Raw genomic sequence first — 13,140 nt, forward strand, 5'->3', positions numbered from 1 at the left:
AGATAAGGTTGAGAGAAAATAGAGTATTAGAGATGGAAGAAAGAAAAACAAAATGAAACATAAAAAAATGGGAGAGACATAAATATGAAAATTTTCAAATTCTTACTTTTTTTTAAAAAATTTAAAATTTTACTATTTTAAAAATTTGCACAAATATATAAATTTTAAATTTTTTAAAAAATTTCACTCTAAAATATTTAAAATTAAAGAAAATTAAATTACTCCATTTAATTTTTTTTTTTATCTTTAATCTTACTTGAAACAAATACACTTTTTTGATGATAATTATCAATGATCAGACAAATAAAAAATGAATTGAACAATCAAATTTAATTGGTTTTCACAGAAAAAAAAAAAAAAAAAAAAAAAAAAAAGAGAGAGACAGAGAGAAATTTAGACAGATTTCCATTTTCCAACATTTTACTAAAGAGACAAAGACAGATCCTCCGAATCTGGATCCCTTTCTCGATCCTCTGCAATGCTCTCCCTCACCCTACTCTTCCACGACGCATAGTGCTGCAATAACAAGTCGTTGCAATTTCACTCAACCAAACCAAACCTTACAATTTTTCATCACTTTACGCTCCACCCACTCAAAATCTTATTATTACAATAATTATTTTCTCACATTTCAAGTTCAGATCCTTGATCCTTCAATTCAATTCTCTTTCTCAATCATTGGAACCTTCAAACATCACATTCTCTTCACTTCTGCTTCCACTGCGATCCAATGATTCCCTTCCTTCGCTTCACTCTCTTCCCCAAATCATAGAAAACCCCATTACAATGAACAATTACCCTTTTGGATCCCAAGGCCCCAAGTCCTTCCTCGCATACCAGAAAAGCGATTTCGACTTGGAATCAGGAACCGCACCAAAACGAACCCGAAAGCCTAAAAATCCCAACTTTCACCCCTTCAGAATGATGAAATCATTTGGGAACCGTTTCCACCACTTCCTCAAGCTCCACCCTCTAATGGGTCTCTTCCTGGCCCTATCCTTTGTGATCACACTTGTAACAATTCTGTCTTTGTACCGAACCCCTTATAGGGTTCAGAATGTTTATGCAAAAGCTGACATGGGTTCTGATGATTACCCCTTTTCCAAGCTTCAGAACCTTGTGATGGTTGCTGGGCATTCCATTTACACTAGTAGTAGTTGTGGCAAAATTGACAAAGAGGACTCCTGGTTTTTGGAGTCATATCAGAAGAATCCTGGGCAGGCTGCCACTTTTGTGACACACATTCATGAGGGGACTGCAGTTGCAGCAAGGGATAACTCTGCATTGCTTCTCTTCAGTGGTGGAGAGACACGGCGAGATGCTGGTCCCCGTAGCGAGGCGCAGAGTTACTGGGCCGTTGCCGATTCGAAAGGGTGGTTTGGTGAGTTGTGGTGACTGTTTTGGCACTTGCATTGTGGCATGTTTTGTGATTTGTGAAATTTAATGCCTGGTCATGTTCATTGTTGGGGGTAGGAGACATTGCCAAAGGAGAAGGAATAGAATAGAATTGCCTGATTGTATTGTTCTTGTTGTTTGTCATGTGCTTGGCACATTAGGGGAATTTATTGGCAGACAGTAGGATGGGAGCAATTACAGTACTTAATGAAATATAGGTCTAATAGTAATTATCATTAGCATGTATGTATTGTTTTGTATTTATTAAAATTAGTTGAATAGTTACTGTCTTGTTGACAATTTAGGGCAGAAATCTAGGAGAAATTATGTATTATTAAATGTGTCTAATAGGGGAACAAGGGGTGCGAGTGTGCATTTTTTTTTATCAGTTTCAACTATGTATTATAAGGGCAGTTATTTTGTGTGGTTTGATGGTAGACAGTTATTAGTTTTATAGGAGCAGTTATGTAAATTTCGTATAGAATATGACCTGTAGGAAAGTTGTGGCAGGCAGGGTGCATTTGGAAGTTCTTTGGACAAGGCTATGGCTAATTGACCAATGTTGGGTCATTTACAAACAATTTACCAATCTGAGACTTTTTTAAGGTTTGATCAATCTGGGGTAGTCAATGCTTCCATTCCACGTCATATTCGATTTAAAATGCCATGCATAGTCCACGTGGAATACAACACTACTACTAGCATCTTCTGAAAGCACTAGTTGCAGTGTAGTATTCTACATGGAGTACAAGTACGTAGCACCTACATGGATCAAAGATTTGCTTCAATGTGGAAAACTTTTGTATTACTAACATTTTCACTATTGACATGACTGCTCGTCAACTACAATTTTTTTATCGTTTTAGAAAACACTGACAAGAGTAGCATTTTTGCTTTTCAACAAATACTGACAAATAGTCAGTGTGCAAAGCTTTGTAAGCTTACTAAGCACTAGCCATGTAATTATCGAATTATGTAAAATGACTGTACATTGGTCAATTACCTTTACTACTGGCTAGCTCCCCGTCATCAAGTTAAGCTTTTTTTTTTTTTCTTTTTCACCAAAGCTAGTCGTTTGAATTTAAACCAAAATAATGAATATGTCCTTTCCAATTTCAATGTGAACCAGTGTAGCTTTATTCCCAGCTATTAGAGTAAAGAGTTTTATCCCTATTGTTTGTATTAATCTGTTTGTCATGTGTTGTAAGCTGAGTGGCTGTTGCCACATCAGCTGAGTCTGTAGCTTCTCATGTACTATTTCTGTAAGCTATATTAACCGATCTCTTCTTTGTTGAGATCAGAAAATCAATGATACAGAAGAATCTTACTACAGATTTATCTCTTTCAGTTTCTCTAGTTTCTACACGTTATCCAGAGGTTTCCTCATGAAGACAAACTTTCAGTTCATGTGAGTGTCATGTGTACTCCACGTAGAATACTACACAACATATATATATATATATATATATATATATATGACATGACATGGAAAACACAAGTCAAATCAACGTTTTATAGCATTGACTACCCTAGATTGATCAAATGCTTTTAAAGAGTCCAAATTGGTAAATTGTTTGTAAAATGACGCTTCATTGGTCAATTAGCCCAGGGTTATTCTATGTTGGAGTCTTTTAAACTCTAGGACAGCTTCTGTAATTTTCTATTCAATTAGTGTAATGTTATTTACTGTTTGAGGACAGAGAATACTCTGTATAGAAGACTTTTGCTTTTGGGACAACAAGTCTTATGCTATATTAGGTGTGATTTCAGTGTTCAATATTATATTTTGTTACTTTTTCAATTAGTGTTGTATCATGTAGCTGCTTTAGATATTTAGTTTGTTGCTGTTCAGTCACTAGTGTATCATTCACTATGCGTGAAGCATGAATGTATGTCCAAAAACAAATATCAAATAGTAGTAATAAAAGAAAATTGAACATGGTAGATTCGGTAGGGAATTGAGCTGGTCTTGGGAAGCACTTCTGCAACCCTTGTATGCGAATGGAACATGAGAATTGGTAAATTGAATTGTAGTTTTCTGAACTATTGTCATCTTTTCTCATTAGCAACAAGATCATATCCCATGGGAAGTCCAAAATTTATTAAAATTTGACATATCATCTGTTAACTCGTATCAGAATTATTTTTCACATTTTCAAGTTATACAAGATTTCTTTTATTGCTTACCAGTCATCTGTCTATGTGTAACATAAATAGGATTAGTGCATGAATTAGGCATGTAAATTTGATAATTTGATGACTTAACTTTATTATACAAAGCAACTTTAATTCCAATATTTGGTTTCAATGCTGCATTTTGAGTATACTCTTTCTTTTTGAGTCAGACTTCTGTGATTTGAAAACATGTAAAATCATGGGAAATTTTCTCTAAATAGGCAAAGAAAGGAAAGCACAGGCAGGAGGTTTCTTCTGTAAGAAAAGTGTTTTCTTGGCCCTGGTTATGATTTTAGGAAGAGATACAATTACAAAGCCTTAGTTTCAACAGGCTGTACTCTGATTACTTGTTTCTGCCTTGCTCCTATTAACTTATGAATATGATAATAGAGATCTTGTCGTATTCATTCAGATACTATTGTACTTTTTGTTACTAATAAAATTTCTTTGCGTTATGATTTTAATGCATACCCAATGAATCCCACTTCGTTAGACGCTCAAAATTTTACTATAATTTTGTAATGTTAGCTTGATGAATCTCTGCTACATCATTTACCTCTGTTTTCTCATGGTTTTGATATGGATGACAGTGTTTCACACCTTTAGTTTATTTGCATATGCTTCCGTAATGAACTGCTTTTATCAGAGATTATCTCATTCTTTTGGGCTGTTTGTGCAGGTAAGGAAGAAAGTGTCAAATGGAGAGCACTTACGGAGGAGCATGCACGAGACAGCTTTGAAAATCTTCTATTTAGTGTCTGTCGATTCCGGGAGCTTACTGGCACCTATCCCCAAAATATAACTGTATGTAAGCTTTACTTATGAGTTATGACTTACGAAGCATTCTATTCCTTTCATATAAAGATGGAAATGTCAATATTTGTGTGGAATTGTTAATAGTAAATGGAACAGAGGAAAATGAATTTATTAAAAATATGTGGCCACTGGCCAGACATTCGTTGCATGACAAACTTTTGCTGCTCAGATTTTATGGCTGCTGGGAAATACTCTGAAATTAATTGGTCCCATATGTAACTAATGTTCATACAGCATACATGTTGCATATGAAGTCTATCATTTTGTATGCCCAATAAAATTAACATGGAGTTATCTTTGAGGATCCTGCATTGGTTTCCCTTGTTACCTGTTGCTAAATCTTAAACATGTGAAGTAGCAGAGAAGCAACAAGGAATTATTAATTACTAATATTTAAGAGGGAAAAATATTGAAGTTATTGTTCTTATTTGTAACATTTGCACCATATAAATATGTGATCCCATGAACCTCCATGGAGTAACAAATTTTGGCTTTTATTATTGCATTTAGAACTTTGCATGGTGGTGGCCACTGTGATGCCATGGACATTTGACATACTTTCACATCATTTTCCTAATATATTTGTCGCATATTCCAATCTGATTTTTTGGATCTGGGGATCATATTATTATTATAAGTTACAATTTCTAGGAGAAAAAAATTAGCTTTGTTGTGGCATTTAGAGCTTCCTTGCATGATGGCCACTATGATAACATACACATTTTTGACATGCACTCATTCAATCTGATCTGTTGAATCTGGGAATCAGGTTGTAAGTTATGATTTCAAGGAAAAAAGATTTGCGCATCTACATCGATCAGCGATCGGCTTTCCAGAATCAAGGTTCTTCTATGCTGGAACTCCTGCCACGTCAAATGCAAAAGCAGCTGCTCAAAAGGGTGAGGAATTGGTTAGAACTCAATTCCAAAGAGATCCATATGGATGTCGAGGTTCACTTTATCACAAGAAACTAAAGCGTGACCCTTTTCATCGTTCAATTCCTTATCCAAATGGATGTCCTGAAATTGAAGGTTTATTCAGATATTGTGGACCAACTCCTTATCCTGGGGCACTCCCATGGGCGCAGTAAACATGACACAGTCAAATGATACAATTGTATACTAACAAAATAGAGATATTAGAAACAAATTACGTTGACTTGACATTGCATGAATTAATTTGTTGATAAATGATGTGAAGATAAAATTTTGTTCAGAGGAGATAATGATAAATTGTGTAGATTAAAATGTTGTTGCATGTTTGTGTGAGGAGCCTTATTAAAATTCGGAGTTTTCAAATTGACGGTTGAAAGATGCATTTTGTTACATGTGTTGTTGCCTTAATGTTGATACAGATTTTGTCATGACGATAAATATTGAAAGAAATTATGTCCATGCTTTATGTTTCTACCCTTGGAAATGTTGGCACGTATGTAGGACTTGTTGCATAACTGTTATTTATATTGCATTCTGATCTGAGCTAATGAAATGGTTTTGTCAAACAAGCCCCGAAAATCTGTATTTAAACATCAGAAATGTCCCTTAAAATAAACTCCTTTTTGTTCATTTTGGCGTGAAATATGAAATTTTATTTTGATGGAAGAGATACTAGATTTTCTCATCTGATTTCATTACATCTGAACATATTGGTTATGCTTAGTACATTGTTGGGATAAGAGGGCATGGTGTGGCAGTTGTACTGCCACCTTGGTATACGGAAGCTTGAAAAGACATAACCAAGCAACAATCTAAGGGTAGAGTGTTCGGTTCTTACCTGCATCTTAAAGCTAAACGCCTATTGCTTATAAGATACATCCACTGGAGTATGATGATCTGGCAAGGTGAGTTGCTAAAACTTGAGCATCGTTTCTCATACAAAAGAGATGGTTGCTTAAGAATTAAAAATGATTCAATGGCTCAACCAGAAGATTTCAATGAATTCTCATACAAAAGAGATGGTTGCTTAAGAATTAAAAATGATTCAATGGCTCAACCAGAAGATTTCAATGAAGAGGGAATAAAATAGAATGCGTTCAGAAACCAGTAAAATCAAACCTACACCGTGAATATATAGAAGTTGATTGAATTAAAATAATTAAATTAATATAATTTGACTTAAAATTAAGTATAAATAAAAAGTATAAAAATAAGATTTGTTTATAAGAAACACTATTGAAGTAAAATGCATACAAATTATTTAAGAGTTGTTCAAGTATTATGTGACATTGTAGAACCTACTTAAAGTAAGATAGGAAACCAAAGTGAGTATCTTATTAAATACAACATTGGAGATATTATGAGGATCTTTAAACAAAGACCTTAGAGAATTTCAAGTCCTAATCCAATTGTTACCATGATAAAATATTATTCATAATCTATTGTATGAGAAAGGTCTTCTATCTCCTATTGTCAACTATAAAATTGGTTCTCAATTATGATCAATAGTTTGCCCACTTTTCTCTTCCTCTCTCTCTCTCTCTCTCTCTGATGGAATCATGCCAAGACCAAGAAAATCAAGAGGTGATACATTGAAGGACCTAAGAGGAATGGGTTAGTCTTGAGGACCATAGGGGCCTACTTTTGGGTTAATTGGCCTTAACTCATCTTGGGCTTTGGGCCTCTAACCAAAAGCCCAATACCTCTCATATGATTGTATATTAGTCTATATTATAAGTATCATATTTTTCTAGCCTTGTATTTTGGCTGGGTAGAGTTTAGTATATAGTAGTTACTTTGCCTTTGTATTTGTAAGATATTTTCTTTATTTTCTTATAGGATATTCCTTTAAGACTTTAGAGTGTGTTACTTGGAGACTTCTGCTCCTTTTGACCTTGTATTAAGGGTCATTGATTTTCATATTTTCAGTTGTAGAAGTGGGGTGACAAATAGTAAGGTGTGTAAGTGTAACTAGTAATTGGGCCAAAAGTGGACCTAGGCTAAATTTTACATATTGGGCTTGTTTTCTTCCATTTTTTCCAAGGAATTGATTTAGTTAGGTCTCACCATCATTTGGCGAACCTAACTAAACCAACTCCAAGATTTTTGGATTGGACTAAATGTGGGAAAACACCTTGGTCGCCTAGCTCACTTCCTTGGCCGAATTAACCTAGCTTCTTCTACACACTTGGAAAGCTAGTGTTACAAGCTTCTAACTTAGCTTGCTTCCCAAGCTTCTAAGTTAGAAGCTTGCTCCACAAGCCTCCTAAACTAATTAGAACGGTTAGCTTGAATGTAAGAAGGCTAACCATGGTTCTCCTTGAACCATGGTTCCCTTCACTATATAAGTCTTTTCCTTGACTTTGTAAACACTTTTAATGTTAATGAGATCAGAATTTTCAGAAATCTCTACTTTCAAAGATCCAAACCTAGGAGAAAACCTTCTCTTTAAGAACCTTCACAAAGGATTCCTTCCTTTGTGCCTTGGTTCCGAAATTCTTCTTCTTCTTCAAGAAGATTGCCACGCCATTCTTAGTTGCTTCCTTCAAACTTTGAAGAGTTTGAAGCTTTGTTTTGTGAAGTTCAATACCTCAAGAGAAGATTGGACATGAAGATGGAGCTAGGAGAAGATCAACAATCACTTCTACTAGTCACTTCCATCACTCTCTCGCTCTCTCTCTCTCTCTCTCTCTCTCTCTATATATATATATATATATATATATATATATATATATATATATATATATATATATAAGTGTGTGTTTTATGTTGAGTAATGCATGTTCTTGTGTTTGGTTGAAGTTACTGGGTTTGCTCGCTCAAAGCACCCATGGAGCTCACTCAAGTGAGCTAAAGCAACCAATTTAGAGGTAGTCTTTGACTTGCCTCACTTGAAGTGTTTACTTAGTCGCTCTAAGCAAATTTTTGTTTCTCAAAGAAAGAACTTACCCACTAAAGCAAGTTGATCACACCTTCTAGGAATGCTTTTTATTTGAGCTTGCTCAGAGCAGGCTATTAGTGCTTGGAGCGAATTTTGTTCGCTCAAAGCGTGCTCTTCATGGCTTGAAGCGATTGTCTCTTTGAGACTTGTAACTTGGCCATATTTTCTTTCTATATTGTGTTGTGATCTACATGGGGTATGTTATTGTGTAGTGTTGTGTTGTGTTGTAATGTGCATGAGGTATGTTATTGTGTAGTTTTGTGTTGTGATATGCATAAGGAATGTGTTGTGTATAGTATTATGATAAGATGCATGATGCATAATGTTGGATTGTGTTGTGAAGTTAGGATTAAAGGAGAGATGTTGTTTTGAAAGTTGAAATATCTCATTGTGTGGATATGTGTTGTGACACTCTAAAAGCCCAATTGTTAAAAAACCCTTTTTGAGTATTGTTGTCTCCTGAAGTAGAGTTTTGAGTCTCCTTTAAGTGCTCATTTAAAATTGCATGCGGGTCAAGTTGAGCCATACTGGTTTAGAAGCGGCCAATTTGAGTAAAGTATGAAGTTGATGGATAAAATTCTTAATTGATTACTAGAAATGTGCGTGGTATCATGAGGATAGTTGGTGGGCTATTCTCATATGTGACTTGGTTGATGCATGTCAATGTCGTGACAAACCCACACCCAAGTTATGTTATACCTAATGACAAGTATTGGACTTTCTTAGTGTAAAGAAAAATTTGAGGAATCGTGTTGAGTTATGGATTGATGTCCAACTTTGTTTTTGATCCAGAAAGCCAAAAAGATTGTATTGTTGTTAGTTTAATAGGGTCAAACCACTTAGATGGATAATTATAAAAGTATTTTATGTGTCAATTTGAATTAATAAAACCAAGTATCAAATTGTTTTCAAATTTTTAAAAAAATTTCAAACTTGATCTATACATTAAAAACTTTTAATTCAATGGTTGGATCGTTGAAATTCAATAAAGAACATAAGTTCTTAAGTGGAGTAAGTTTAGGTAGACTTATTCTTGGAGTACATGAATCCTTCCCTCTATATATGTGTGTGTGTGTGTGTGTGTGTGCAAGGTTTGGTTATCATCCCATTGAGGAAAATTATGTTTTCAATTGATTCTTCCTCATATATGGGATTACTTGCATGACAATCCTAGGTTATATTATATTTATGTTTTCTGTGGCATTGTAGCGGAGTTATAAAGTGTACAAACTTGTCAGTTTATTATAATTAAAATAGTTCCCTATAAGATGAAGTTGTTATGATATGAACATGGAAACAAAACAGATCATCTTGAAGAATTCATATTTAGGAATTAGATTTAGGGTTTCTTTTATATAAGGATATTGATGCAACACTCAAGAAAAAGATGACAAGGTGAGTGATAAATTATAGGATTGATAGCCATAAGTTCTCTTGATAAAATCATATTTAGTTCTTTGCCCAAGAACCAAGGGAAGCTCTCACAAAAGGAGAAAACTCATATTTCATTCTAATTCAACATGTTTCAAAACTACAAAGTGGTCTCTATTTATAGGTTAAGCTTCCTTTTAATCTTTCCACTAAGAATTTAATTCCTACTAAGAAGTTAATCTCCACTAACACTTTCCTAGCCATTAAATTCTCACTTGCATTAAGTTCTCACTAATCCGTTAACCATCATAATTGTTTAGGAAACCTAAAGGCACTTGAATCTAACCTAGAAAAGATATATATAAAAAATGTACTTATTCTTTCTTATTTTTTTGTGGTACATATCTATACTTATTCATATAAAGTTATAACATCTTTTTTTTTTTAGGGTTTGATCTCTTATATAGTCTATTGCTAGCCCTCTTGATTTTTTATTAGCACAAATAGAGACAAAAACAATGTCATTGCTTGTTTTCTATCAAGTATGAAATTAGACAAGTATTGCAATCAAAATTTATCAAGGGATGGTTTAGGGGATAGGGATTATTGCACTTAGAAAAGAGACATGCTTGAAGTGTACTTTAGTACCATAGCCTAGTCTTTTATACATGATGACCTCCACCATGTGTTTGTTTTCCATATAATGAATGACATAAAATCAAACTAATATCAATTGGTATAAAAATTTCTTAATCCTTATTACTTGTTTTCTCTTACTTTAAAGTTCTTACATTTTTATGATATGGTTCAATGAAAAGATAAAGTAATTGGACAATGACAGTTCAATTGTATCTACAAATAAATTAAACACAAAATAGATACATCAAGATGCACACCTTGACAACACCAACAACATTGTTTTCTTAAGGTCTAATGAAAAAAACATCATATATGGTTTGTATTACCTATACAAAATAAACAATATTTGTTTACACCATTTAAAAGCAATTGTTGTGCAAAATAAAAAAAAAAAAATTAAATAATAATCCTATACTATTTATAAACCCAAAAGCTAAATCAAAGCCTTATATTCAATTGTTGTACACAATTTGCATATCCGAAAACTAATACTACTAATGCAATGTAAGTAACATTATACCTTCATGTTAGCAACTTCCTTTTTCCTCTTTGGTGGTGTAATGTGTGGACCAACAATACTTGCAACATTCTTTATCAGACCAGTTCTAGCATTACCATTGAGTATATGTTGTAATAAAAGAAAAATCAACATATTCTATATCACAATTGCTTGCATTTCGGTAATCAATATTTCATACCATAGCATTTGCATTTCCAATAGTTGTAGTAACAATTGCATTTCCAGTAGTATCATGACTAGGATTAACATTTACTATGCCCTACAAAGAAAACAAAAACTTAGCATTTCCAATTATTGTGAAATAACTACATGCAATTAATTATTAAAATCACCAATGTTATTGGTGTAGCCTAATTTTGGAAACAAGCATCAATTAGTTCATTGGTTGTGATAATTTCAATCTTAGTCACATCATCTACAACACATGGAGGTAGCTTACATTTCCTTCTATTATGGCCTACATTGTAGCACCTGTTATACATGTTCCTAGTATTTTACCTTTTTAGTTTAGTGGGTATTGGATCTTCATCTAGATCTCTTATTCGTAGTTTTTTAGGTCTTCTTGGTCCACATTTATAAGTAAGAGGTAAAATAGGTTCATTGCTAGTCTTGGGCCATAATCACTCTCCATTAATAGGGACAATGAAATGGCCATAACACTTTTGATATGCCTCTCTTGAGTAATATTTATGTACATACATTTCAAGATCTTCTCCCAAATACGTAATGACAGTCATTGCAAGCCTACAAGGGATCCTAATCACAATTTTTAGTGCAAATTGCCCTTACTTTTCTTGAGTTATTCTTTACAAACTTTATTTGATGTTTATTCAAAACTAAATGCTCACGAGTAACATATATTTCCCAAATTTTCCTTTGTGGAGGAAAAATATGGAGAGTTCACTCCTTGTACCCAAGCATAAAATATAAAGAAAAAAATTTTCTAAGAAATGCTGTTTTTAGAAAAGTATTATTGATTCACCACTAGGTAGTAAACATGGTAATAAAATTACCATTCAACCAATAAAACTATTAAGAATTTAAAAGAAATTATAATTGGCTACATATATTACACTATCAAAACTAGAAGTAGTGGTTGATGTTGACTCTTTCAATTAACACAAAAAAGAAAGAATAAAATTGATAATCAATAAGTTTAACCCATAGTTTGCTCAACTTTTTACTCAAGGGAAATTCTTATTCAAACGGGTTATTAAATTAATTGAATCACAATTTTAAGAATCATTGGACCAACATATAATTAGTGTTGTTTTGATTCGAGAACAAGTGCATGTACATGACAATAACACGCAACGCGACAAGGGGAGGTGGCTCTATTAACAAGATAATAAAAAAGGGGGAAAAAATGAACAAGCAATAAAATTGAAGCTTGCTGAATTGCTCTAGTAAATTATGTCACTAAATCACATGCAATCACTAGAAATTCTTGGAACCTTTTTCGATTTCACAACGAGATGCACAACTGCCACATATAATTCTTGCACGATTTGTTGTTAAGAGTTCAAATAGTTAGGGTAAAACTAGTTACTTTTACCCTAATTGTAAAACTTAACCTTGAAAGAATTTATTATACTTTAATTAAAAAAGTAATATTTCAGGTCAAATAAAATTAAGTGATTAGGATGTTGATATTGCCCACACTTCACAATAATGAAGTTGATCGCTTAGAATCAATTCTGCTTCTTGTTGATAGTTTGTTTTGTATGTTGTTGATCTTCTGATTTTTACTAGCTTTAGTTTGTTCTGTTTGTTGTCGATCTTCTGGATAATAATCTGGTTTTTACTAGTTTTTTCCTCTCTTTCAACTTGATATTGCTTCTGCTAGTTTATGGTTCAATTTGTTATGATAAGCAACCATTTCTTACGTAGCTTAAAATTTAGCAACCCACACTACCAACAAGATAGTCCCCCGTGCTTAAACATATTTAAGATACTGTTACTTAAGTTACTCAAACTACACATTAATTTTCTAAGGATTAAAATTATAATCTTTTATTATTTTGATTCTATCCTAGTTGAGAGGAATAACTTTTGAGTTGCAGGAAGGTTTTCTCATTTCATTTCCAAGTGTGTATTTAGAAATGCTTTTTAAAATTGATTTTAAGAAAACATAACACAACTTTTGTTAATGACAAAGAATATAATTATAAATCTAAATAAATAAACTTCAAGATAAATTTTGTTTAACCAATAAGCTACTAATAATTACTTTTAAATAGATTTGAATTTTTTGAGAGTTAATCACTTATACATTACCAGTGTAAAAACAATCAATCAAATTTGTTAATAGTGTCTTTTTATTTTAATCTAATTAAATGAGCAAATAA

The 13,140-nt window shown here is 33.1% G+C and overlaps 1 protein-coding gene across 1 annotated transcript; it reads left to right on the forward strand.

Annotated features, from left to right (window-relative positions):
* The first annotated feature begins 409 nt into the window (after positions 1-409).
* On the forward strand, positions 410-5,633 carry LOC109789977 (uncharacterized protein C57A10.07). The gene is made up of 3 exons (XM_020349053.3): positions 410-1,381; positions 4,250-4,374; positions 5,156-5,633. The coding sequence occupies exons 1-3, from the start codon at positions 787-789 to the stop codon at positions 5,474-5,476; spliced, it is 1,041 nt and encodes a 346-aa protein (XP_020204642.1). The 5' UTR covers positions 410-786; the 3' UTR covers positions 5,477-5,633.
* The last annotated feature ends 7,507 nt before the right edge of the window (positions 5,634-13,140 follow it).

Source organism: Cajanus cajan, chromosome 9, assembly GCF_000230855.2.
Source record: "Cajanus cajan strain Asha chromosome 9, NIPB_CcT2T_4, whole genome shotgun sequence".
Taxonomy (NCBI): Eukaryota; Viridiplantae; Streptophyta; class Magnoliopsida; order Fabales; family Fabaceae; genus Cajanus; species Cajanus cajan.

What these genes read in the sequence shown, in the direction of transcription:
- LOC109789977 (XM_020349053.3), top strand. Translation starts at nt 787, where the DNA reads ATGAACAATTACCCTTTTGGATCCCAAGGCCCCAAGTCCTTCCTCGCA. An exon ending in CGATTCGAAAGGGTGGTTTG is followed by an intron (nt 1,382 to 4,249) that starts GTGAGTTGTGGT and finishes CTGTTTGTGCAG; the next exon opens with GTAAGGAAGAAAGTGTCAAA. An exon ending in CCTATCCCCAAAATATAACT is followed by an intron (nt 4,375 to 5,155) that starts GTATGTAAGCTT and finishes TCTGGGAATCAG; the next exon opens with GTTGTAAGTTATGATTTCAA.